Source organism: Pyricularia oryzae, chromosome 3 (assembly GCF_000002495.2).
Source record: "Pyricularia oryzae 70-15 chromosome 3, whole genome shotgun sequence".
Lineage (NCBI taxonomy): Eukaryota > Fungi > Ascomycota > Sordariomycetes > Magnaporthales > Pyriculariaceae > Pyricularia > Pyricularia oryzae.
Genome location: NC_017849.1, coordinates 1,181,896 through 1,206,632, shown reverse-complemented (window position 1 = coordinate 1,206,632; position 24,737 = coordinate 1,181,896). Strand labels below are relative to the sequence as shown.

Below are 24,737 nucleotides of genomic sequence, written 5' to 3'. Positions count from 1 at the left end.
CAGAATGGGAAAGACCCCAATTAAGAATTAAACCCTTTCAGCGCAATGGCTACAAGACGAAAAGTATTCACCACTTTTTCGGAAGATCCCTGTCGCTGTTTCCCCAAAAACCGCTGGTCCGACTGGTGCGAGGCTCAGGACAGGGCCACTAGCAGGCCGGCAAATTGGGCGCTCGGGCCACCGAACTCAGCAAAAATTCGATCACCCTCTAGGCCCCTGCAATGGGATTGTGTCAATTTTCGGTGTTGGGGAAGGGACCTGCAGGGATGTGTTCTAGGGTACTTCCACGGCGGGAGTTACTGTTTGAGTCTACGCACACGTCACCAGGGTCAGGTCGACTTTGGATACAACGGAGTACTACAAAGAACAGACATCAGTGTGGGGAAGCTACCGTGCTATCGGACAGCACACGACCTCCAGGGCATCCCGTTATTCGGTATCATGGACAGCTGCACTGGATGAGCCGATGGTCAAGGACATGGGCAAGTCTGGAACGAGAAAGGTAGGCAGGCGACGAAAAAAAACATATTAAAGAAGAAAAGAGGAAGAGAAGGCGCATAGGCGCTAGAACAGCCACAGACGCCTGTTCTCTTGTGTAAGTGGTGAGACTTACTTCGTACTTGTCACTCTGAGGCCGGTGAAATTGGATTCCGCCTCGACAGCGCTAACCGCTCGAGACATGGACTAAACCCAATGTACCATGTTACTCTGGCAATCGCTATATTTACATGCTTAAGCAAGGGACGAGCCCGATTCAAGTCGACGGTCATCGATGATGCTTCAGCATCCTCGATCATCCAAGTCAAACACCCGATGAAGACTGAGTATTACCCATCCATACATGACTACCTATTCGAGACTAGTTCTAGACTCTCCGACTTGCTTGCATGAAATTTCAACTCCTTCCACCACGAGTAGACCGTGCCATGGCCGGGAGGAGTACCAAAAGGACCAGCCAAGGGAAACCGTTGCTTCCCCTGTGCCGGGGACAGAGAATACGTGTACTGCAAGATAAGCTGACCTCAGGATTCTTGTGTATACCGCAGCTGAACTTTGATGCATAATGACCCATCGCACATGCGAAAAGACGGCAAAGTAAATATCCAATGAGAAAATCTTTAGCAAGCCCCAAACACCGGGCGCCGCCATGTTGCCAACTGCCACTACACAAACCCCTCTGCACGGCAATATAGCCCGCCATTTCCAGATCTGCAAAAGAACAATTTTGCCTGCATATACATCCGAATTGAGGGGATAAGATGCCCTGCTCCCAAGCGTTCGTCTGTTGGCTGACCACCACGACACCCAACTGGGAGTGACACAAGAAAAAAACCGGAGAAGAACTATCATCTATACACTGCAACACGAGCCTAGCATGAGCTTGGGTCATCGGATGATTTGCAGGTAATAACAATATCTGACAAGAAACCCTAATTTTTTTTAATTCACATCTTAATTACCCGTTGCAAAATAATGACAAGGCATTTCGCCATCTTGACTCGAATCTTCATTTTGTCAACTGAATCCAGGACCCAAAAGGTGGTCCAGATCTCCACCCACACTAAAGCGTGGATTTCAATTCTCCAACATACTGAATTGTTGAGCAGTCAATGCCGCAAACTTTCTCACGCCCGGCGGGTCCCCCCGTCCCGGCAAGGCTTCCAAGGGAGAGAGGAGGGGCATTTTGCTTTGCCCCACTATCTGTCCCTCGCCATGGATGTTTCCAGCAAAACCCACCGCAGCTTTTTTTTTTCTTGGACACTTTGGACCGCAGATCCCCAACACATTGTCCGCCTCCCGCCCGGCCGGGCCATGGCATCTTGCTGGGAAAATCGAAGTTTTTGGTGTACCATTTCCCCCTTCCCTTCCCCTTCTTCCAAGGGGCCAAGCACCTCTATCATATTTAGATCGGACGGCACCCTCGTCCGTTAGCCCGGACTACCGAAGATAAAAATAACGAACAAAAATAAGATAAGGATGCTACCCGTGAACAATTAAAACAACAGCCGCCCTAGGCTGTATCAAGGGTCAATAAATACGAGAGTCCCATGTAGGAGCACGGGCACGTCATCGGATCTCTGGTTCTCGTTCCTTTGGTGATGTGATCGGATAAAAGTTGGGAGTAAGGAAAAAAAAAATTGAGGATATTGCTTTGCGTTTATCATCAGCAAACACGGAGGCGCACGGGGAAAGCCAAGACTTGCGGCCTAAAACCTAACTGCAGCATCCGTCCCGGTTGACCAGAGGATGGAATGAGCCAGTCGGCTTGGAAGCAAACGTGCACAGTCAGGCACCTAGGCAAAGTCGAGAATTTCTTCTAATCAAAATTTTCTACACACTTTGAGTTATTTTTCTCTCTCTTCTTCCCTGTGATTGCATTAGCTATGCAAATAATAATAAAAAAATAAAAAAAAACCATCCCGACAAATTCCATGGCTGTTTTGTCGCTCTACCGGTAGAGGCGATGGCTGAAAACTCAGCCCAGCGAAATTTTGTTCTCTTCAACATGGGTCCCGGCAAATGTTCTGTACTAGACTAGACTAGTCCCTGTTGAGCCGATTACTTTTCCTACTCACTAGTTCTAGTCTCTTTTTTTTCTCCTCAATACCGTGTCTCATATCTAGCATAAAGATGTGGTTTGCTTCGCTCAACCCATCAGGTCTCACCGACGGTCTGAGACAAGATAGATCCTCGTTGCGGGATGGCCAGCTTGAGGCTGAATGCCGTACTGATAGATGCCAACTCAGCCCTGCGGTCTGGCCGGGGTGGGATAATTAGATTGGATGCGTGTTAATGAGACATGATGTGATCGGATCTAACAGGAATCAACACAGGATTGAGGACACAAGTCGTGATAGCAGGCAAATTTGGGTAAAGGCTTCCATTGCGAATCGAAGGTTTGCAATTCAGCAGAGTCCAAAATCAAAAAGGCAGAAGAAAATGTAGTAAGTATAGGTATATCATGAAGAAGTTGTAACGGGAACCATGTCTCCTAGGCCAACAAAAGAAACGAAAAACCGCCCTTGACCAGCTTCGCGCCAAACCCCGAATTTCTGTAGTAACCTTGATGCACCCTAGAGAAAGGAGATTGTGACGCCCAGCAATCAAACAACGAACCCTGAACGAGGGGTGAAAGATGCTCTCAAGCAATAAAGATATGAACAAGATCCTCAGACCTCGAAAAATAAAAGAACGAAAGGAGACAAAGGAAATCTTGGGTATTATGTCAGTCATTTCATCCGCCGGCAGTATCCTTGCCGAGTTCTAGTCTAGTATGTCTCGTCCACGTCCCCCAGTGCAGAACTTCTTCCGTCGCCACCACTGCTTCTCAACCCGACACCGCTACTCCTTCTTCCTGCAAGAACGGGTCCACCGCTCTGCCTCCTCGCACTGCTGGGCATGGGGATCGCGCTTGTGGATGCACTGCCGTCCATATCGAACTTGCTGTACGTCCCGCGCCGGCTCGGCGTCCTCAATTCTGGATCAAACGCATCCTCCGATTCTGACCCTTCACAAACAGAGCTGGAATGCACGCTTCCGCCCAGTGAGCTTCTTGGACGAACGCCCAATGGCGTTCTTGTCCCACTCATAGATGTCCTGCTAACTGGCCGCGGTGGCGGCATGCTCTCTCTTGAGTGGTCCGTCCTGCTCGCTGGTCTCGGTACATAACTGGATACTGAGGCGCGCGAGCTGGGTCTGGACGATTCCGAGTCGAGCGGGTTCCTGTTGGGCAGGGGGCCAAATGACAACCGCGATACGCCAGAAGTACTAAGTCTTGGTACGTGACTGCGGCTTGTGCTGGCCGAATAACTGCTATTTCCAGTAAGGCTTTGCCTGTGATTTGTGGGGGTCGCCTCTTCAGCCGCTGAAGACGTCGTCGAACTGCCACCGATTGTTCGTTTTCTAGACCGAATCGTGACTGTCGAAGGCACAACGATGGATGATCGAGGCGATGCGCGTGGCGGGGTGTGAATAGGCGCTGGCAATTTGGAACGGGCGCTCTGCACGCGTGCCTCGAGCTTTTGCATCTTCTCTGTGAGCGAACGGATGTGTGACAGGGATGTCGAGGGCGGGATTCTGTGCGATGCAGCCCGGGCGACCGATGTCCTCGTAGGTCTTGGCGCAGGTGTACGGACGCTGGAGGTTGTGGCGACGCGACTGCCAGGCGCGCGGGAGGTAGCGGCCAGTGACTGCCGAGGCTTCGGTGTAACGCTGTTGTCGGCCGAAGGTAATCTAGACTTTCTCTGCATCGATGGGCCTGGCGTCTTAAGAGGGTTCTGTTTGGGCTTAGGAAGTGGCGCAGATGCATCGGACATAGGCGGCGATGGGGGATCTTGGATCTCGGATAGAGTATCGGCGGTTGCGACAGATTTGGAGTCGGGCGGCGTAGTAATGAGTGGCGAGCTGGCTGTTGAGCTGGGGGAGTGGTCGTATGAGGGTGAGTCGGGAACCGACATTTCTGTGGAAAGTGCGGAAAGGTGTCGCAAGTCTTGGTCTTTGAGCTTCCCCTGCAGGATATCCACCTCGATCTTGAGGTCGGAAAGTTCATCCTTCAGCCGTTGACACTCAATACGCAGCGTCTCTCTTTCCTGTTCACCAATCTTTATTTCCTCCTCCAACAGGACGCCCCTCTCGATGGCAACATTATACTTGGATTCGAGATCATCCAGAGACGAGGTTGTGTTGCGGGCTTGGCGGGCATAATCATCGTTGGCGACTTCGATATCGCGCAGCTTCAGCTGCAGAGACCTGTTCGTATCCCGTAAAGATGTGACCTCCTTCTCGAGTGTGTTCTGGGCGGCGTTGGCCTCAGATTTTGCTTCCCTGTACTTGGTCTGCAGTAAAGAGTGTCAGCCCAATATGTTCAATGCCGCTTTGACACCGCCAATTTGCAGGTGCAACAGAGTCAAGAAGGGCCGTGGTAATGCGCCGAAACCACCAAGCAGACTAACCTTCCACTCATCGACCTGGTAACCCAGCATCTCAACCTTCTCCTTGTGTTCCCGCTCCCGCTTGTCGGCAGCACTCAGCTCGTTTTCGAGTTCGCTCTCTAGCAATTTACTCGACTCCTGGAACTCTTGCATCTCCAGCTCCAACTGCTCATACTGCGACTTGTACCATGCCAGCGCATCCTCGGCGGTGGCATCGGCCGAAGGCGGCGAGGACGGTGGCTCCGCCATTTTGGTGGTTGTCGTCGTCGGTGATCGGATCAGTTTGGCACCGCTGTAAGGGTTGTTGCATGTGATTCAAACTTGTGGTTGTGGCTGGACCTGTTTGGAAAATGAGGGGCCAGCTGCTCGCCCGGTTTCCCAACGTCGAATGCGATGGCGGTCGACTTTAATCGAAACTTCAGAAGGAGAAAAAAATGTTGGAAACAAAGAATCGAAAAGAGTCGTTTCAATTGTCGTAACAGTCGTGATTGTCGTAATGAGCGGTGACTTGCGCGGTTCTTTGGGCTCTATTTTGTGGCGTCCCGCCAGCCTGCGACTTGGTCGTTCCGTCTGGAAATTGGGGGTTGGATTTTGGCACCTCGAGAAAAAGGAGTTCGTTCGTCTCGAATTTACCAGCCTCCTTTGGTCGCGCGGAATGGTCGTGCTGCGTGCAACTTCGCTCGGCCGCGAGTTGCAAATCTTACCTTTTCTTACCTTGTCAAAGCCAGAGCCCGGCGTATTGGGCTGTCGAATCTGGCGTTTGTCGTCCGGGTCGCTTGCTGGCCACGGGGGATGTCGACAAGACAAACTGTCTGTGAATGCGGTCGCCGTTTCCTCGATTTCTGTTGTTGACGTTCCAGCAACTGGTTTGCGCATGTCTCTCCTCAGAAAGTGGGGCGCTAAGCCACATTTAGTCTAGCGTTGCTACTATGGGCAACCGTGCGCTCCACAACCATTTGACTGCACCCTTGGCCAAGAGCCATTCGCTGTGATTGCTTCTCGGCTTCTACCCGCTGCAGGAACACGCAAAATGGACCAGCGAAGCAAAAGCAGTAACTCAAATCGCGTCAATCTCGCGGGAGGGAAGCCATACAAACGCCAAATCATCATATTACCAGCCCGCTTTCAATTTGAATAGCCGCATCAGGGTCTTTTATCATGGGCATTTGGCCTAAGCTCCCCCGGCCATGTGTTCAAAGTGGCATGTGCCCAACCATTGCCCAACCCAACCACTTAACAGCCAGTTATGTGCCGCCTTTTGGGAGGCGCATAATTATAGCACAAACTAAAAGGAGGAGATCCACACAAATTCTCATCAGTAAGAGTCACAAGATAATTCAACTTGTTGAGGCCTTATACCAACCATCCCACAGATGTCTATTTTTTGCTTTAATGTTCGAAATGTGCTTGCTTTGTTTCCGGGTATTTTCGTCACAATCTTGGTGCCCAGGCAATGCTGATTCATTATCCTATCCAAGTCCCGGGCCTAACTATCAGCCTACCACGAATCCACACTTCCACCCATGATGATTACCGTACCTTATGCTCAGACGTACATGAATGACAATTAATAAATACTTATAAAGCCCCCGCCAGTCCTGTGGTATCCTGCCCTGCGTAAAGAAACCCCAATCTCATGCAAACTTCCCAGAATAATAGAGACCTACCCAAGGCAGCTCCTGCGGCTATGTTCAGTGTATCCAACGCTGCCAGCTGCCAGCACCTTAGGTGTTCCTCGGAGACAATACTGCGCGGTCTGGCAAGGCCAAATTTTTGGCCTCTCGGTGGTCCATGATCTTCGAAACAGTCGGGATCCATACATCGCGCATGGCTTCCAATGTGTCCTCGGGGTTTGGGTCCGCCTTCGCCATCGCCTCAATTTCCTGCACCAGCGCAGCAGTTGCCGTCAACATTCCGTACCCGGTCTTGGCTGAGCATTCTTCGTAAATAAGCCCATTTTGCTTTGCGAATTCTTTTGCTAAAGCTTTTGGTCCTTGGTCCGTATCTGGGAATAGGCTGTCGGCTTCTGGGGATGCTTCTTGAGTCTCGGGGTGCGCATTTGTCGATTTCAAATGCGTAGAAACTCGGTCACTCGAATATCCGCCAAGTGATTCTGCCGAATCAAGATCCGACTTCATCCCAAGCAGCATTGCGGGGAAAGGGAGAGGCGATTTCCCAGGTGACTTCAATTTGAAAGATTGAGTAAGCCGCCTGTACAGCTCCTTGGCCTCATCGAGAGAGGACGCGTCATCGAGCGCGAACGCAAGAACCACGCCCATGTGCTGGGAATCGACCGCGAAGCCGCTCTTGAGCAAATGAGGCAGCGGCAGCTTGGCTAAACCGATGGAATAAACATTCCCGTCGCAAAGATATTCCGGGGGGCCAACAGCAAACTCGGCCGAGAGAATTCCCCAATCCATATGGCCGTATCGAGACTGTTTCAGGGAGTGAGTAAAGGGCCCATTTCAAGGTATAAAGGCGAACGATACTGCCTGAGATTCTGCGACTGCCTACCTTATTCACAAACGACCGTACGCCGACCCCAGGAGCGGCCAGGATTGGGACGAACACGTTGGTGATAATGTTTTCGCTGGCTTGCCCGTACCCGTCAATGCGACGCCTCTCCTGCTTCGGAGGAGGCACCCCGGGCGGGAGGAGACCACTCTTGAATATGGATTCATGAATGGCGCGCCTGTCGCGTTGCGCGTCTGATGTTATTGCGACGTTATTTTTAGCGTCATCGTCGTTCGCGCTGGTGCGGAAAAGCCTCCTTATCATTGGAAGCATTTTGTAGACAGCGCGATTCCATCGTCCAGTAAGCCAGTAATTAGTGGTGGTCTAGGTCGGAAGAATAAAATAGTCCAAGGCTGAGAATGTCTCAAGATTGCGCAATAAATAAGGGAAAGAAAGATGGCAGAATTCGTGGCTGCAAAACGCAAGAGGCCAGCCACTCTTCACCATGAGTTTTGCCACGATGAATGGTTAAAGTTAAAACTCGATGCAAGATGCAAAGCATAAAGGCTACAAGGAAAATGGGGCGGCCTTACCATGCGCGCCGACGGGGTTTTCGGCGGGGATCTCCCGCATGAACATGTTTTGGGATGTGCCTGTACGAAGTACTGTCGCAGCGACAACAAGGCGCTAACTCTAGTCTAGATAGTACGTTAAATTGATGTCACGTGCTTTTCGTGCTGATCCTCGGCGGTGCGGTCCGAGGTGAGATCGGGACGAACTTCCCCTCCTCGAATGTGTCACCCAACCCATCATAGGGCTCGCGGCACTGCGTCGCGAGACCCAAATTCAATTTATATGGTGCCGTAGCACCTCTTGCACCCTAGTAATTCCTTCTTTTTTTCACCACTTGTCATACCGGACCGTGTGGATTCGGGCGAAAATCGAAATGTCCAAATAAATTCAAAATTCCAAGTTCAATTTAAATCTCTTGCCCCATGACTCCTCGCTTTACCCCAACGAAAAAAAGGACATCACGCCAACAACCCAAACCCTTTGTGCGCATTCACATCGAATATCCTTGTGCATCATATCGTGAAATCACCTCTACCCTGCTCCATGTAACTAATCCAAGGGGCCAAGTCTTCTTGTAACCACGAACGATTTATATCAGTGCTCCCAGGGACCCCGCACCTGTCCTTTTGGAACTTGAGGGTATTCCAACGGATCTGCCAACCCAACCAGTGGCTTTGTTCCTGTTGGTGCTGTTGGTGCTGTTGGCGCTGTTGATCCTGTTGCTGCTGTTGCTGCTGTTGATCCTTTCGGCCCCAGCCCTGTTGGCCCTGTAGATCCTGTAGATCCCGTAGGAAGTCTCGGGTTATTCAACGGATCTGTCAAACCGACGGGTGGCTTTGTTCCTGTTGGTCCTGCAAGTTGAGTGTTGCCATAGTCGGGAAGTTTGGGCCCTGAACTACCACCAGTCGGCAGCCCATTCGATGGGTTCATCGGATCATCATATCCCGGGTCGAGGTCGTCGTCGCCGTACTCATCATCACCGTACTCATCGTCGCCCATTCCCGGAGTTAGCCCGGGGTTCACGCCCATCACATTGGGATTCGGGGCCGTTGGCCCGATATTGGGCTTCGGAGCTGTCGCTAAAGCATTGGACTTCCCGGTTGTCGCCACAGCATTGGGATTCGGGGCTGTGGGCAAGCCGTTGGAAGACTTTATTTGACCCTGAACCGGAATGGGAGGAGGAACCTGAAATTGAAGCTATTGTATTAGCACTAACGCCATCATGGTTATACTACCCCTTTACCCAACTCGTTTATTCTGTTCTTGTTCTCTTGGAAAACAGAATGCTTGACTCACATCAGAAATCACACTCGGGCCGTTCATGTTTGCGGCTGGAGGGGCCGCAGGCGGAATGCCCCCAGTTGGTGCCAATACGGGAACAGGAACCCCGACCGCTTGGTGCAAAAGGGCAAGACAGGCGAGGCTGGCCGGGAAATGCATACTGGATGCTTCGCCGTGTTGCTTAAGAGGAAGTGGTAAAGTTCAACGACAATGGAATCTGGACAGGAAGATGGAGACTTGAATGCTCCGGTTTTATGGCAAGTGTAGGCTATCCCGCTGAATCGCTCTGATGTTGAGCTGATGAAGAAAACAATCATTCACCAGCGGAAAATCGGCACTCTTCTTATAAACCACCCAGCACAATATACAAACAAATGTTTAAACAGAACAAGACTCACGGTTTCTATTGTCAACCCATGTTCCTGGTTGTTTACTGCAATTCCATCACGCAGCAAGGGGGCACGACATTGAAGATTACTACAAACGCTGAGGGGCACAGGAGCGTCGGTCTGCACAGCCAGAACCAGGCAAGCCAGGGATGGGGAGATTTTAGGTGCTGAGCTACAGCGGGGCCAATCGCCAAATCGTCAGACCTAGCCTTGGCGCAGGTAAGGCAGGCCCAAAGTCGGGCCTCAGCGAAAATCCGGCCAGGGTCTTGTTCGTACCTGACTGCCTGGCTGTAGTAACAGCCGGACCCGATGTTCGTCGCGCTTGTCGCCGAGCGAGGAGTCAGCATGGAATTCTAGTTCTATTCTGGACCCAATTCCTCGACCGAGAAACATTCCCTTCTACAGCCCTGGGCCAAGCAATGGATTCGGCCGATTATCGCTTGTTGCTGATGGATTTACACGCTGTACGATCCCAACTGCTTACGAGGATTAAAACGGCTTGCATTTTGTGCATTTTCTGCATTTTGTAACCTTTTAGTGCTTTTCTTTCAGTCAATAAAACGTCACAACATCGAAGAAATTGATTATCTAAACAGCAACGAAACAACACCAAATTGATAACACGCGAACATGATGAACAATCCCCAAACTGCAACATCTTTCTTGCCCTTCCCCAGTCCGAAAAGCCTACCAGCGAAATATCTTCCCAGAAAAACAAAATCGTAAAATCAGTCTTGCCGGCAACGAGCAACAAACTTACCTTGGTCGCGCTTGAACAGGCCCTCGGCTGGCTGGGTGGCTGAAGAACTCCCAAGTGCGGTCCCGATCATCTGAGTCCCGGCACCCAGGCCCGTCTTGATTTCAGACGCCTTGTTGGTTATTACGGCACCCGCGTTGAACACTGCCTCTTTGGCTCCGTTCTTTGCGCTGCCAAGCCCACTGAGAGGAGCATCCTGGGCTCCAGTTATCTTGTCACTGTCGTTGCATTGTCAAGTCCGTCGAGAGTGGCATAAAGAAGAAGAAAGACTTACAGATGCTAAGGGAAAGCAGTTGTGAGACGCATTGTGAATGAGTGGGCGATGAGATCCTGTAGAACGATGATCAGTGTAAAGGGGTTTTGATAGGGAGATATGATAGGTGTGATTGTTCTTTCTGCGTCAAACAAAATTGGAAAGGAACTGGAAGCATCGTATGACGCAAAGGAAAAGTATTTAAGCCTCTTGATGTCGCAAGACTTGTTCATGATTTGGTGTCAGCTTGTCAACATTAATTCCCCTGATGGCACCTACCTTTGCCCTCTTACTTTCACTCTGGGCTGTGTTTCGCTGGCCTCTGAAACATTTTGTCGCCGTGCAAGTTGTAAGCAGCAAGATCACTGCAATTCTCTCAGATTCGACCTGATTTACCACTGCTCACCCAACACTCTGGGCTCGGCAGATGTTGCCGAGGTGAGGATTGACAATTATCCAGAGAGCGAGCCAGGCAAAGGATGTTTACCTGGGGATTGAGGGAAGCACCCTCGTCGTTACGATCTCGTCAGCCAGCGAATTGAACGGATTGCATTGAGTTTGGGGGCTGCGATTGAGGTAAGATCTTGTCGCGCCCCCTAGCTTTGCTAGCAGCTTTGCAGTACCTGCAGAAGATCTCCAGGCTAGCTAGTAGTCGAGCATCCTGACAGAGACCAACTACGTTGGTAGTGTTTTTTACTCCGCAATTGTAGGTAATAATGTTTTCGTGCAGCTTCTGTTTCTCGTGTCAGCCGAATGTAAACAGGTATAATCCAATACCCAGTCAAGCGCATGACGTGAGAAAACACATGCTGTCATTTCAAGGTTGTACTCACAGTCATTCTGATGGCTATAGCATAAGTTGGTCTGACTTACCAACTTCCCACGGGCCCTTGGACATGCAACAACCATCAAGTTCAATGATTCTGCCCCAAAACATAACACTAGAATCCTAGCCCGAGTAAGTGCGGCCTCCATACAAGAATACGACACTTCAAAAATCATCACGAGGATCTCAATGGACCTTTCGATGACGCAGGCGGCCGGCAAGCCCAGCCTGGCTAGATTTGTCCAAATACAAGCCTGGGGCAGCGACACTAATAACCGATCGGTCATTTTGGAAAGCCTCAGCGTTTGTGCCCGGTCTACACAGTTCTTTAGGGCGATGGCTTTGCCAAAACATGGGTCTAGTGTCTAGCTTGTACCACCGACCCGGTGCGACAGCTCTTGCTACTGATCACCTTACTCGACCAAGGCCCTGGAAGAAGTTAAAAATTTCCATTTTGGGCTTGCTATATCGAGACGATGTAGAACAAAAGGCAGACAAAGCTCGCTGAGGATGCTTAACGAGGTATAATCTCGAGGTACCCTCTTGACCACATTATTCACTAAATAAAAGAGACGGGATTGTAACACGGTGGCACCATGAATTCGAGAGCTGAGGAAAGCTGAGCAAACAGAGCTCGGGCGATGCTCCGGGGACACTCAAAGTTCGTTCCATCTGCAATGGTCGCTTGACGATGTCTCCCTCGGTGGCCATTTCCCTTCGGCCAGGAGAGGTCTGGACACTCGATTTCAACGATGCAGTATATTTATTGTGCACGTGAAGGAGACCATGTGCACCTTGGATAACCTCTGACTGCGCCCCCCGACCTCGACCAGTCTCGACCGGGCGTCTCAGCTCCCTCGGATCGACAACACAAATGCCACATTTTCCAGTAGCCAAAAAGGCAGAACACAAACAACCAAAAAACGCGAACCGTGGGTTTTCCCAATGGGCGGGAATTCGGATTTTCCGAGATCTGCATAACTAAAGGAATGACGCCCGGAGACGGGGGCCAAGCCCGCCTAAAGTTGAACATTCCAGTCCACGGGACGCCACCATAATATACGGTTAAAGCCAAACCCAACCGACCCGCTGCTATTTTCGAGCCTGCCTTGTACCGTTGGTGTCTTGGCACCTCTCCAGCACGAACTTTTGTAAACGGGGTTGTGCGACATGGACGTCAGCTGGAATGACGGTGAAACGCAACACGCCTCTTTGCGATATGTAAAAGACGTGTTAATTGCCCATCCATTTGAGGGGTTCGAGAGAAGCGCGACGCGACAACTTGTATATATAAGAAACTAAACCACACGACCGTCCAACCCAGGTATGAACGACCTAGTTGGTCTTCTATAACCACCACAGTCCTTGTTCCTGGTACACTCATTATTGTCGGCTCAAAAGAAAACTCAAGAAAAACAACTGACCAGCCAGTCAAGCCCAGCCCAAAAGGACAAGATGAAACTCCTCCTGACAGCACTCCTCCTCGTTCCCGCACTGGCCCACCTCCCACAGCCAGCCAAGACCGGCGCCATCAGTGCAGACCGCCCCTGCGGCTTCAAGATGGCCCCCTGCCCGGTGGACAGCACCTGTTCCGCCATGGACCCAGCCTGCCCCGCCACGCGCGGCGAGAACTGCCCGGGCCGGTGCGTGGTGGCCACGACGGTGACGCGCCCGCGGCCATCCAGCCCGACGCGGCCGGCCGTCTCCAAGCCCACGGCGGACGACGGGCCAAAACCCCCCATCCACACCAGGACGCCGCGGCCGACGCGCAGCACGCCGCAGCAGTCGCAGCCGCCGCCCACCCCTGCTCCGACGCGCACGCGGAGCTACGACGACTGCGGCGGCTTCCGGCCGACGCCCAAGAGCTGCGCGCGCGGGCAGGTGTGCATCGATGACCCCTACGCCGGCGGCTGCGGCATGGCCTGCGACATGCCGGGGATATGCGTGGAGCCGACGTTTTGCGGCGGCTTGGCCAACGTCCAGTGCGCCGACGGCAAGATGTGCGTCGACGACAATAGGGACGATTGCGATCCTGAGAATGGTGGGCGGGACTGTGGTGGCATTTGTGTTTAAAAAAAAGGATGAGAAAAAGGTTGCAAAAGAAAAGGGGGCGACTTGTTAGTGAAGGGGGTTTGTGCTTGGAGCCAAGGGGCTGCGAGCAGTCTTCTCTGAGTGTAAAGTGTAAAATGGCAAAAAGGAAAGTTTTGTACATAAAAACTGCCAACGGGATTAGTGAGCGACACTCACTCAATTGGAGCAGTACACGACGGAAAAGTGAGAAACATCAAAAGTATTGCTACATGCTACACTGTCTGTGCTATATATCATCAACATGTACCATGCAGAATACGGGGAATCACATGTCGCTTAAACCAAACCGCCACCTCAACACCGCTCTACTTTGCCTATTAAATCCCTCCAGCACCAACTGGAAACCGACCCAAAAAGCTGCAACGCAACAAATCAATCCCTCCTGTCGGTAACCAAGTCCATCTCGTGCGGGTTGACCATCTTGGTCCTGTTCTTGATCTTCCAAAAGATGACGTTGATGATGTAGATGGGCACGCCAATGTAGCTGGTGATGAACTTGTCGACCTGGAACTTGGGGATAAAGGCCGAGAAGCCGTTGAAGATGATGATGAGCACGGTGATGAAGAGGGCAATGTAGGCGCCCCAGGGCAGCAGCGGGTTGCGGTAGGGCAGGGCGCTGCGCGGGATCCCCTGTGCCTTCATGCCCCTGACCATGCAGATGTAGCTGACGAGGACGGCGACCCAGTTGAGCGCGCCAAAGACCGTCACCATGGACACAAAGTAGCCAAACACCTTGGCCGCGTCCGTCGACACGTTCAGGTAGCCTAGCAGGATGAAGGCCGACGACAGGGCCACCGCCGGGATGGGCACCCCGCGAGCGTTGGTCTTGCCAAAGATGCGGAAGGCCTGCCCGTCCTTGGACAGCGCCCAGATGGACCGCGCGGCGAGGTAGATGTCCGAGTTGGCGGCCGAGAGGGTGAAGACGAGGAGGAGACCGTTGACCGCCTGGTCCAGCTTGGCAATGCCTGAGAGGTCGGCGGCGACGACGAATGGAGAAGCGGCTGTGTGGGGAGAGTTGAGACTCGGGGTTAGCCTTCCAACGAGAGAGTAATAATGCAGGCCCAAGGGGTAAATAAGGAATTCATGTGGAAACTGGGGCCGGTTTGCTCCAACTTACATCCGCTGATGCCCTTGCTTGTGGCACCAAGAAGCTTCTCGTTGTTGCTCGGCACGGCCATACCCAGCACAATGACACCTCCGAGGTAGAAGAAGATGATACGCATCAGGGTCTGGCGGACAGCCCTGGGGACGTTCTTCCTGGGGTTGGGGGTCTCTCCAAACGCAACACCGACCAGCTCGGTGCCGAGGTAGGCGAATGTAGCCTGAACCATGGAAGCCCAGAGGCCGAGGAAGCGTCCCGTATCACCCGGGATGCCGTTGTACTGCGCAAAGGGACCAGGGTCCTGCCAGTAGTAGAAGCCAGACCTGGTACCTTTGGGGTTGCCGCCGAGGGAAATGATCAGACACAACAGGATGAGCATGACGATGACGAGCGCTTTGATCAGAGACATCCAGAACTCTGCCTCGCCGAAGAACTTGACATGGATGAGCTGTTTGGGCATTGGTTCGGGCGGTTAGCTTTTGCGTGCTCCTTGGCGAGTCGTGGGCGAAGCAGGGATGGGGAAGCCCTTGGCTTACATTCAACGCGATGATCAGCACGCCAAAGACAGTAATCCAAACTCCCACGTTGATGTTGGGAGCCCAATACCTGATGAGGATACCCGTGGCTGTGAGGTTGTTTGGTAGGACGATGACGTATTTGAGAAAGTAGTTCCATCCAGTGGCATATCCCACGGCCGGGTCGACGAAGCGGGTCGCGTAGCCGGAGAAGGACTTTTTGTGCGGCAAGAATGTGCCCATCTCGCCGAGTGCCACCATGACCACGTACACAACCCAGCCCATCAACACATAGGCGATCAACAGGGAGCCGGGACCACCGTTCTTGAGGGCAGTTGCAGAGCCGAGAATGAGACCTTGGGAAGACGTTAGTACAGGGAGAAAACAAAATAAAGTGAGAAAGAAGGGATATGACGTACCTGTTCCGATGGCGCCAGCAATGGCCATCTATGGATGCGTAGCTGTGTTAGTGATAAACCAAAAAGCAGCCCCGATTCCTGTATAAAACTAACCATATCTGCAGCGCAAAAAAAAAAGTTAGCACCGAGTTTCTTAATCGTATACACAAGTCCAGCCAGAGGCGTGTTTCACCTCGTACAGAGGGACTAGACTTGGGACGTACTCAACTGCCGCGGCTTCATTCCACGATGAAGATCATCGTGCTCGGCGTCGACCACGCCAGGCTCGCCGTTGCTACCGACCGCCTCGATCGGAGAGTCCGCCTCGGCCGGGGAGTGCGGGTGCTTCTCATCGCCAAAGGTGGCAAAGGGGTTCTTCATCGTGTCTGGGTGAAGTGCCTGTGCACCTTGGGAGTAGATTGGATGAAGATGCTGTCCCGTTTTTTGTCGCAGGATTCCCCAAAGGCGCTTGCGCTAGCCAAACGCGGTCTTTACTTTTTTTTCGAGCAGAGAGCGCGAGTAGAGAGGGTGGAGGACGAGGAAGGGAGCACAACATGACGGAGCGGAGGAAGAATACCCAAAGGTGGCCGCCAGCGGCTCTTTAGTATCAAGGGGGGGAAACTTGGCGAGTTGGACTGGGAGGCAAAGCGACCCGGCTGCACCAGGACCAGTCGGGAAGGTCGAATGAACGAGCTCGTCCAGGGTTTTGTTGGTCGCACCGGAAAGTAGTCGAGTGGAATATTTCCCAGGATGGTCACCGAGCGCAAGGGTTCGTGGTGCACATCTCGAAGGCGGGGGAATCTGCTCTGTGTGATGATTGGATAAAACTTACCAATAGATAGGGACGGATGAGCTAGAATCTGAGTGCATTGGGATCCGGAAGGGCTGAATGGCCTTCTGCGCTGCGAACCATGTCGCATTTGGGTAGCACACCCGGACATGGGATGGCATGGGTTCATGATATGGGCTGTTGGGCATTCCATCCTTCTGCAGCCTGCCATATTTTGTACTTTCTAGATCTTGCTTGGCTATTGCGATTTTTTTTGCATCTTCATCGTCGGTATTGGGTATAGATAAGACTGCCATGTGGGTGGGCTAGAATAAGTACAAAAACCTGAGGTACATAGATAGATACCTTAGCTAGGTAGGTACCTAGATAGGTAAGGTAGACGGTCAAACAAAAGTCAATGGTTACCACCGGTTGGTATCCAAGCTACTCACATCAAGTTCATCAACCAAGACTTATCCTACGCGAACCTGAATGATGGATCTGCGTGAGAAACAGAACATGGAACCCGTGGTCATGATGGCAGCTTACTAGCTGAGCCATGCGATTGACAGCTCTTGTCGGTCATTATGGGGCGCGATTCTTCGCTCTGGAGAATGGGGAATATTTGGGGTAAGGTAGTGGGTCTAGTCTAGGCCGAGAGAAGAAAACTTTCCAGTAATGACCATCCTTCCCAATCCTTCTTGGGTTGCAATGGCGATTAATAAGGAAAGGTATCTACTCTTAGGCAAGGTAAGGTAGGCAGTATCCATCTCAGCTGCCCCGAAGAAGCAGAAAATGATGGGTACCCGGGTGTTTCGTCGCCACCGGGGGATGTTGCGTCGAGTGGGCTCCAATCAGTTTCCATAGCAGAGGCCTAGAGATGCTTAAAAAGGTCGCCTTGCTGGTCTTCGAAGTCCCATTTGACATTCGTGTCTAATGCAACCAACCACTCGCCGGTCTAAAATATCAGGTGCAAACATCTTGGACGATAAAAAAAAAAAAGAAAGAGGCCACGCGCGCTGCGTTGTGCTTTGTGCAATGCAGACACATCGACAATCCGAAGGCGCAATAAAGCCAAGTACGAATGTAGTTGGAAAACGCGAGACGATCGGAGAAGCCAAGAGGAACAGCCAAGCTTTGACGAGGACGGAGGGGGGAGGGTCGTCGTTCTTGGTTTTTCCACCACCGATTGCTTGTCTTCAAGAACCAAATAGAGCGACCGAGAGCAGCTTGGCGGGGGCTTGGAACATGCAGGACCCGCCTTGGTTTTCCCCACTAGCCAAGATGGTCTAGAACTAGAACTAGAACCGAGAACATTGACCTTTCATTGAATCTCACCACAACCCCAAACTCGACATCGGTCAGGATTCTTGGAGAACAAATTCACCCTCAATCCGGCAACGTATCAGCTTGCTTATGATGCGGGTTATCTTGCAGAGGTCATCGGGTGGTCCAGCTCTATGGTGGACTCGCCAAGAATTCTGGACTGGAAGATACAGCACGTGTTGAGTGTTGTAGTACGGATACATTATAATCGGCCAAGCCCTTTTCCATTTGTCGTCGCGTTAGGCACCGACTCGCCCCATTAATCACTCGACCTGTCCTCTACTGGTAAATTGTAGAAGAACAGGATATATAAAATCCTATGCCATTAAAGCCTGATAAAATGGCCATTTGCCTACACATATAAACTACCCCGCCCCCCTGAATGAATATGCATTTCATGCGTGTGCAAGCTATGGGGGGCCTACGTGTTACTGGAGTATTTTTTTGTGCAATTTTTCAATGCATCGATCTACCGTGTTTTTGCACCTAAAAGCCCATGCGTTTTGTGTACCGGAAACCCTACGTAAACGAAGCCAACGCTACTATATTGGCTTTAGAGGCACATGGCACGCCATCGGTAGGCATGAAATTCATATTAATTCTGGGGTTATAGTCTAGTCTATGCCAAAAAAAAAAAAAAAAAAAAAAAACTTTCCATTCAGGTCACATGACCACCCAAACTCCGCTCACAACACCGACGCACAGTAAATAAACTTTGCACACTTATAACAACAGGTAATTACTATACTATGCATTAGATTAAATTCCACTCAGGTAAGCCAATGCTTTGTGAAATTCTTTTTCCTTTACCCTCGCAGGCCTGCTTTTATGTAGCCATGTTCCTGTCCGAAAAGTCTCATGCAATGTTGTTCACGTCCCCATCGGCTATTCCGGACGGCGTATGCCTGACTCCTGGTCACTCATAATACACCTAAAATAGAACCCTCAAGTGATTGTCAAATTCATGATTGTAGGCCACCGGAAAAGAAAACTTAATCCAGTACTGTGTAGCAGGTTAGTATAAAGCCAGCACAAAGTCCGCGGCATGTTAGTGCTTGCTAGTAAGATTTAATCTCAACGACAGTTTCAACATTGGCTCTTTGCAGTTTGTTCTCGAGAGCCGATAACGAGAATTTCCACTATTTTCTCATAATTTGAACACGAACCTTTGGACAAAATGGTCAGGTTCTCAGGCGAGTTTTGTTACGACCAGACAGTTGGGCCGGTACCAGGGAGGCCAGGTGGGGTCACACCCCTCCTGACGACACCCGCCCAGAGAAATCACCGACCGGCAGAAAAAGGATTATATAAGAAGGAATTACGTAACTTCACGTAATTGCCAAAAAAGTGATTTCAATAATTATTGAAGAATTACAACAGATTAAGGGAAATAATTTTTGCGATTTGTGACAAATTAGGAAAAATTACATTCGGAATATAGTTTATATAAGGCACGTTTATTATTATATAAATAAATTCGATTTTAGGATTATTTAACAGTAATTAAATTTTAATTAATTTTAATATTTATTTAAAAACAATTATAATTTTACCCCCAATTATTAAAAACCCCAATTACCCAATTAAACGTTTAATTGTTTTAACCCACTATATTTTACCTTAAAAATAAATTACCCCGATACCTTAATCGTAATATTTTAATTGCTCCTATTTAATATTTTATTTTAAAATATACCGAGCAATATCCGACAATATATTTTCCCAAACGTCCAAAAATAATACCCCCAATACCCCGGTTACGAACAGTAAGGCGGCCCAAAAAGCCCCTGTTCGGCCCAAAAACGATAACGATAGCAAAAACGAGGAAGACCAGTTCCGCAAATAGGTTGTTAAAACCAACCAGAAATTTTACGAACAAACGTTCCGCGCAACCCAATTCCAAAAAGAATTCCAGGTTTTCCGAACCAATATTAACGTTATTTTATGTCACAGACCTGAAGGACAGCCACTGGGCTGTCGCTTAGTCATGACCCCTGTTACGTGAAGGCGCGAGGGCCGAGCGCCTCGCGCGCGTATATCTACGCGAAATCTCTGCAGTCTCCGATATGTAGCTCCTCGAGCTACGTCTTCGTCAACAACCACCTGCTACCCTGTGCCTGGAAGACTAGATAGCCAATATACTCTGTCCTGTTACCTGATCGCCCGCACCTACCTGTCCGCCCTGCCTGCCCGTGACATTACGTAGCTCCTTCATTAGGTGCCCGCGATGCCTGCGTCACTGCAACCCCCGATCTTAACCGATTCGACCGAGGAACTGATCGAACACCTACAAGGACACCCTGAACAATGGGTGTCTTACATCTCCGATTCCTACCAAAAGCTGCAACTATTGCACGATAGCAACGTCCGCCTGAACTCCTGCCTAGAAATGCAGGAAGCCGAGACCCAACGCGCCCGCGCCGAGACCCAAGGCGCCCGCGCCGAAACGGACCGTGTCCGCGACAAGGCGCAGGCCGACATTCTGGCCATGGTGTCACAGACCTGAAGGACAGCCACTGGGCTGTCGCTTAGTCATGACCCCTGTCACGTGAAGGCGCGAGGGCCGAGCGCCTCGCGCGCGTATATCTACGCGAAATCTCTGCAGTCTCCGATATGTAGCTCCTCGAGCTACGTCTTCGTCAACAACCACCTGCTACCCTGTGCCTGGAAGACTAGATAGCCAATATACTCTGTCCTGTTACCTGATCGCCCGCACCTACCTGTCCGCCCTGCCTGCCCGTGACATTACGTAGCTCCTTCATTAGGTGCCCGCGATGCCTGCGTCACTGCAACCCCCGATCTTAACCGATTCGACCGAGGAACTGATCGAACACCTACAAGGACACCCTGAACAATGGGTGTCTTACATCTCCGATTCCTACCAAAAGCTGCAACTATTGCACGATAGCAACGTCCGCCTGAACTCCTGCCTAGAAATGCAGGAAGCCGAGACCCAACGCGCCCGCGCCGAAACGGACCGTGTCCGCGACAAGGCGCAGGCCGACATTCTGGCCATGGCCATGGAAAAGGCCTCCGCCATAACCTCCCGGGATGCCGCTTTCGCCGAATTAGAGAAAACACGGTCCGAACTGAAGGAAGTTCGGACCGTAACGCTACCCACGGTACACATAACCACCCCCGCCCCAACTACCAACACGCCTGTTGAACCCCTTATGGTTACTCCTATGGGAACGACTCCGCCGCCTGCTTCCGAACATCCCGCCTCCGCCCGCCTTTCTGAACGACTTCCAGACCCCGATAAATTTACGGGCGCCCGCTCCGACCTCCGCCGCTTCGCCACCCAAATCCGGGGGAAAATGACCTCAAACAAAGACCGCTTCCCCAACCCCGAATCACGCCTGATTTATGTAGCCGGTCGACTGTCCGGTAAAGCGTACAACCTGATCCTGCCCAAAATGGTCGGAGGCACACCCCAATTCGGAGATTATACGGATCTCCTCCAATACCTAGAGGAGGCATTCGGGGACCCCGACCACGTCCAAAACGCACAAAACAAACTATATGCCCTGAAGCAGCGGAACGTAGATTTCGCCGAGTATCTGTCGGAGTTCCAACGCCTGTCTCTGGAAGGAGAAATGCCGGAGGATGCCCTCCCCCCTCTTCTATTCCAGGGAATATCGGAAGAGCTCCAGGACATGCTCCTCCACAACCCCGCCCCATCCCGCCAGTACCACGAATTTACCCGACACCTGCAAAGCTTGGATAACCGCTACCGCCAGCACCAGCAGTATAAAAATAGACAGACACGTACCCCTCGGGCCGCAGCGCCCCCCGCGCGCGCGGCTCCCCGAACCCAACCCGACATACCGCGGGCCGCCCCCAAGCCAAACGCGGAGCTCCCGCTTAACGACCCTATGGACCTGAGCAGCCAACGCCGCCACAACCGCAAGGAAAACATGCTATGTTACCGTTGTGGATCCCAAGAACATTTCGTTGCCAAATGCCCGGAACCGGATACCCGCCGCACGCGGCTGCACCAGGCCGGAATCGAACGATCCAGGTCCAGGTCCAGGTCCCCGCGCCAAATACAAACCAAACTCCCTAAAAACCCCCGCCGCGGCTCGGACGCCAGCCGCTCCAGCAGCCGAAGTTCGAAAAACGGAGCCCGCCTGGGATAAGTCGCCCCCAGGCCGCCAAGGCCGCGCATAGACCGCCGGCGATCCGCATCTCTGCCGCCGCCGTTCACGGGTTCCCCGTTGAAGAGGAATATAACCAACGATCCGACCTGATGATCCTGCCTGCCGAACTGACAGTGGGGGGCCAAAACCTCCCAACCTATGCCCTCACCGATTGCGGTGCGGAAGGAAAATGCTTCCTCGACCAAGGATGGGCCGAAGAACGCCAACTACAAATGTATCCGCTGCGAAACCCATTCGACATCGAAGTATTCGACGGAAGGACCGCCGAAAGTGGGAAGTGCACCCATTATGTCCGAGGACAATTGAGAATCAAGGACCACATCCAGAAAAACGCGCTGTTCTTCGTCACACAGCTAGCCCACTACCCCATTGTGCTAGGAATGCCTTGGCTAAAGCAGCACGATCCAACGATTGGATTCGCGTCACACGTTATTACGTTTGACAGCGACTATTGCCGCCGACACTGCAATATGCCCGACAAACCGGAGAAGGTTAAAGCTTTACACGCCGTACCAAAAAAAAGCCGCCCCCAGTACCAGGCTGACCGACCGCCGTCCCTCCGCGAAATGGATATCGCCCCTATCTCCCTGCAAGCCGCGAGCATGTACGCCCGCCGCCGATCCTGCCGACTGTACGCCGTAACCTTGAAACAGATTGATGAGGTCCTAGCCGCCGACCCCCAAAATAGGAACGGGCCGACCCTGCCCGAAACAATCCGGGAATTCGCGGACGTATTTTCCCCGCAAGAAGCCGAGAAGCTGCCCCCACACCGACCGTCCGACCACCATATCCCGCTTATAGAAGGAAAAACGCCGCCGTTCGGCCCCCTGTACGCCATGTCCCGCGAAGAGCTGATAGCCCTTAAGGAATGGCTGACCGCAGAGTTGAAAAAAGGGTTTATCAGACCCAGTTCGTCATCCGTCGCCTCGCCCGTTTTGTTCGTGAAGAAGCAGGGAGGAGGGTTGAGGTTTTGCGTGGATTACCGCGCGCTGAATAACATTACCGTAAAAGACCGTTACCCGCTGCCGCTAGTCCGAGAGACCCTGAACAACCTGGCCGGCATGAAATTCTTCTCGAAAATCGATATCGTTTCCGCTTTTAACAATATTCGGATTAAAAAGGGGGAAGAATACCTGACGGCATTCCGCACGAGATTCGGCTTATACGAGAGCCTAGTCATGCCTTTCGGGCTAACGGGAGCCCCCGCGACGTTCCAGAGATATATAAACGACTCCCTGCGCGAATACTTAGACGTATTTTGTACAGCCTACCTGGACGACATTTTGATTTATAGCCGCACCCGAACAGAACACGAAGAACATTTGAAACTCGTACTGGAAGCCCTGAGGAAAGCCGGGCTATACGCCAACGCCGCGAAGTGCGAATTCTTCGTGACGGAAACCAAGTTCCTGGGCCTGCTGGTCGGCGTCGAAGGCGTAAAAATGGACCCTGAAAAAATCACCGCTGTCCTGGACTGGCAAACACCCAAAAAGCTTACTGACGTACAAGCATTTTTGGGGTTTGGCAACTTTTACCGGCGCTTTATCCGAGATTTCTCAAAGATCGTAGCCCCTTTGACGAGATTGACCAAGAAAGACGTCGCATTCGAATGGAATAGCGCCTGCGAAACCGCCTTCCGACTGCTGAAGAGAAAGTTTACCGAAGCCCCCGTACTGGCGCACTTCGATTGGGAAAAGGATGTGATCCTGGAGACCGACGCTTCCGATTATGTTTCTGCGGGAATATTGTCACAATACGGCGACGACGGAATACTCCGCCCCGTCGCGTTCTTTTCGAAAAAACACACAGCTACCGAATGCAATTACGAGATTTACGACAAAGAATTGCTAGCCATTATCCGCTGTTTTGAAGAATGGCGCCCGGAACTCGAAGGGACGTCGTCCCCGGTCCAAGTAATTACGGACCACCGCAACCTGGAATATTTCACGACGACGAAAATGCTCAACCGCCGACAAGCCCGATGGGCCGAATTCCTGTCAAGATTTAATTTCCGTATCACCTACCGACCCGGGAAACAAGGAGCGAAACCCGACGCACTAACCAGGAGGTCAGAGGATATGCCTGAGGAGGGGGATGAACGACTTAAGCACCAAACACAAGTCGTACTGAAAGAACACAATTTACCTGCCCGCCCCACCCGGTTACAACCCATAATCCGCCAAAACAAACCCCTATTGCCAAAACACCTGATAGAGCTACTAGACGCCGGATACGAATCCGACCCGATAACGCAATCTGCCCTAGAAGCGTTGAGGACAGGCGCCGACCGCCACCCCAAGCTGCAATTGGCCGAATGCGAAGAACGATCCGGCTATTTGTATTACCGCAATAGACTATACGTACCCGATTCGAATAATCTGAAAGCCGAGATCCTGCGCCGCTGCCACGACTCCCCCGTCGCCGGTCACCCCGGCAAAGCAAAAACCTACGACCTGCTGTCCCGAGAATATTACTGGCCCGGAATGCTACATTACGTATCATTATGGGTAAAGAAATGCCAGACCTGCCGCCGAATTAACCCGTCCCGCGAAGGCCACCAGGGCCTCCTGCGACCCCTGCCCACTCCTGAACGCTCATGGCAACACCTGTCGATGGATTTTATCACACATTTGCCGCAAAGCAACGGCCACGACGCCATCCTAGTGGTCGTAGACCGCCTGACTAAGATGAGACACTTCGTCCCTTGTAAAGGGACCTGCAATGCCGAGGACACCGCCAACCTGTACCTACACCACGTATGGAAACTACACGGGTTGCCCCTGACGATAGTTTCGGATAGAGGCACCCAATTCGTGTCGAAGTTTTGGAAACACCTGACAACCCGTTTGAAAATCGACAGCCTGCTATCCACTGCTCACCACCCCGAGACTGACGGACAGACCGAGCGTTTT

General features: G+C 51.7%; 7 protein-coding genes across 8 annotated transcripts; 2 read left to right on the top strand and 5 right to left on the bottom strand.

The window, feature by feature from the left end:
* Positions 1–45: 45 nt before the first annotated feature.
* MGG_16666 (uncharacterized protein) lies at positions 46–752 on the top strand (the record flags this gene model as incomplete). Its single annotated transcript, XM_003711485.1, has 1 exon — positions 46–752. The coding sequence occupies one exon, from the start codon at positions 46–48 to the stop codon at positions 460–462; it is 417 nt and encodes a 138-aa protein (XP_003711533.1). The 3' UTR covers positions 463–752.
* Positions 753–2,818: 2,066 nt separating this feature from the next.
* On the bottom strand, positions 2,819–5,763 carry MGG_07611 (uncharacterized protein). Its single transcript, XM_003711484.1, has 2 exons — positions 4,953–5,763; positions 2,819–4,835 (listed from the first exon to the last, which is right to left on the bottom strand). Exons 1-2 carry the CDS (start codon positions 5,178–5,180, stop codon positions 3,270–3,272), a joined length of 1,794 nt encoding a protein of 597 aa, XP_003711532.1. The 5' UTR covers positions 5,181–5,763; the 3' UTR covers positions 2,819–3,269.
* Positions 5,764–6,280: 517 nt separating this feature from the next.
* On the bottom strand, positions 6,281–7,964 carry MGG_07610 (uncharacterized protein). Its single transcript, XM_003711483.1, has 2 exons — positions 7,446–7,964; positions 6,281–7,366 (listed from the first exon to the last, which is right to left on the bottom strand). Exons 1-2 carry the CDS (start codon positions 7,716–7,718, stop codon positions 6,656–6,658), a joined length of 984 nt encoding a protein of 327 aa, XP_003711531.1. The 5' UTR covers positions 7,719–7,964; the 3' UTR covers positions 6,281–6,655.
* Positions 7,965–8,470: 506 nt separating this feature from the next.
* On the bottom strand, positions 8,471–9,398 carry MGG_07609 (uncharacterized protein; the record flags this gene model as incomplete). The annotated part of the gene is made up of 3 exons (XM_003711482.1): positions 8,471–8,734; positions 8,787–9,143; positions 9,255–9,398. The coding sequence occupies 3 exons, from the start codon at positions 9,396–9,398 to the stop codon at positions 8,471–8,473; spliced, it is 765 nt and encodes a 254-aa protein (XP_003711530.1).
* A 685-nt stretch (positions 9,399–10,083) lies between these two features.
* MGG_07608 (uncharacterized protein) lies at positions 10,084–10,871 on the bottom strand (the record flags this gene model as incomplete). Its single annotated transcript, XM_003711481.1, has 4 exons — positions 10,084–10,145; positions 10,389–10,581; positions 10,660–10,715; positions 10,808–10,871. The coding sequence occupies 4 exons, from the start codon at positions 10,869–10,871 to the stop codon at positions 10,084–10,086; spliced, it is 375 nt and encodes a 124-aa protein (XP_003711529.1).
* A 1,725-nt stretch (positions 10,872–12,596) lies between these two features.
* MGG_07606 lies at positions 12,597–16,243 on the bottom strand. Of its 2 annotated transcripts, XM_003711479.1 has the most exons (6): positions 15,795–16,243; positions 15,685–15,689; positions 15,592–15,619; positions 15,194–15,528; positions 14,673–15,105; positions 12,597–14,556 (listed from the first exon to the last, which is right to left on the bottom strand). In XM_003711479.1, the coding sequence occupies exons 1-6, from the start codon at positions 15,949–15,951 to the stop codon at positions 13,928–13,930; spliced, it is 1,587 nt and encodes a 528-aa protein (XP_003711527.1). In that variant the 5' UTR covers positions 15,952–16,243; the 3' UTR covers positions 12,597–13,927. The 2 variants fall into 2 exon arrangements, with proteins under 2 accessions (XP_003711527.1, XP_003711526.1); XM_003711478.1 differs by having other exon boundaries at positions 12,725–14,556; positions 15,592–16,243.
* MGG_07607 (uncharacterized protein) lies at positions 12,634–13,537 on the top strand (the record flags this gene model as incomplete). The annotated part of the gene is made up of 2 exons (XM_003711480.1): positions 12,634–12,788; positions 12,901–13,537. The coding sequence occupies exon 2, from the start codon at positions 12,920–12,922 to the stop codon at positions 13,535–13,537; it is 618 nt and encodes a 205-aa protein (XP_003711528.1). The 5' UTR covers positions 12,634–12,788; positions 12,901–12,919.
* Positions 16,244–24,737: the final 8,494 nt, after the last annotated feature.

What these genes read in the sequence shown, in the direction of transcription:
- MGG_07611 (XM_003711484.1), bottom strand. Translation starts at nt 5,180, where the DNA reads ATGGCGGAGCCACCGTCCTCGCCGCCTTCGGCCGATGCCACCGCCGAG. An exon ending in ACCAGGTCGATGAGTGGAAG is followed by an intron (nt 4,836 to 4,952) that starts GTTAGTCTGCTT and finishes TCTTTACTGCAG; the next exon opens with ACCAAGTACAGGGAAGCAAA.
- MGG_07610 (XM_003711483.1), bottom strand. Translation starts at nt 7,718, where the DNA reads ATGCTTCCAATGATAAGGAGGCTTTTCCGCACCAGCGCGAACGACGAT. An exon ending in TACGGTCGTTTGTGAATAAG is followed by an intron (nt 7,367 to 7,445) that starts GTAGGCAGTCGC and finishes TCCCTGAAACAG; the next exon opens with TCTCGATACGGCCATATGGA.
- MGG_07606 (XM_003711479.1), bottom strand. Translation starts at nt 15,951, where the DNA reads ATGAAGAACCCCTTTGCCACCTTTGGCGATGAGAAGCACCCGCACTCC. An exon ending in TGCTGATCATCGCGTTGAAT is followed by an intron (nt 15,106 to 15,193) that starts GTAAGCCAAGGG and finishes ATGCCCAAACAG; the next exon opens with CTCATCCATGTCAAGTTCTT. An exon ending in AAGCAAGGGCATCAGCGGAT is followed by an intron (nt 14,557 to 14,672) that starts GTAAGTTGGAGC and finishes CTCCCCACACAG; the next exon opens with CCGCTTCTCCATTCGTCGTC.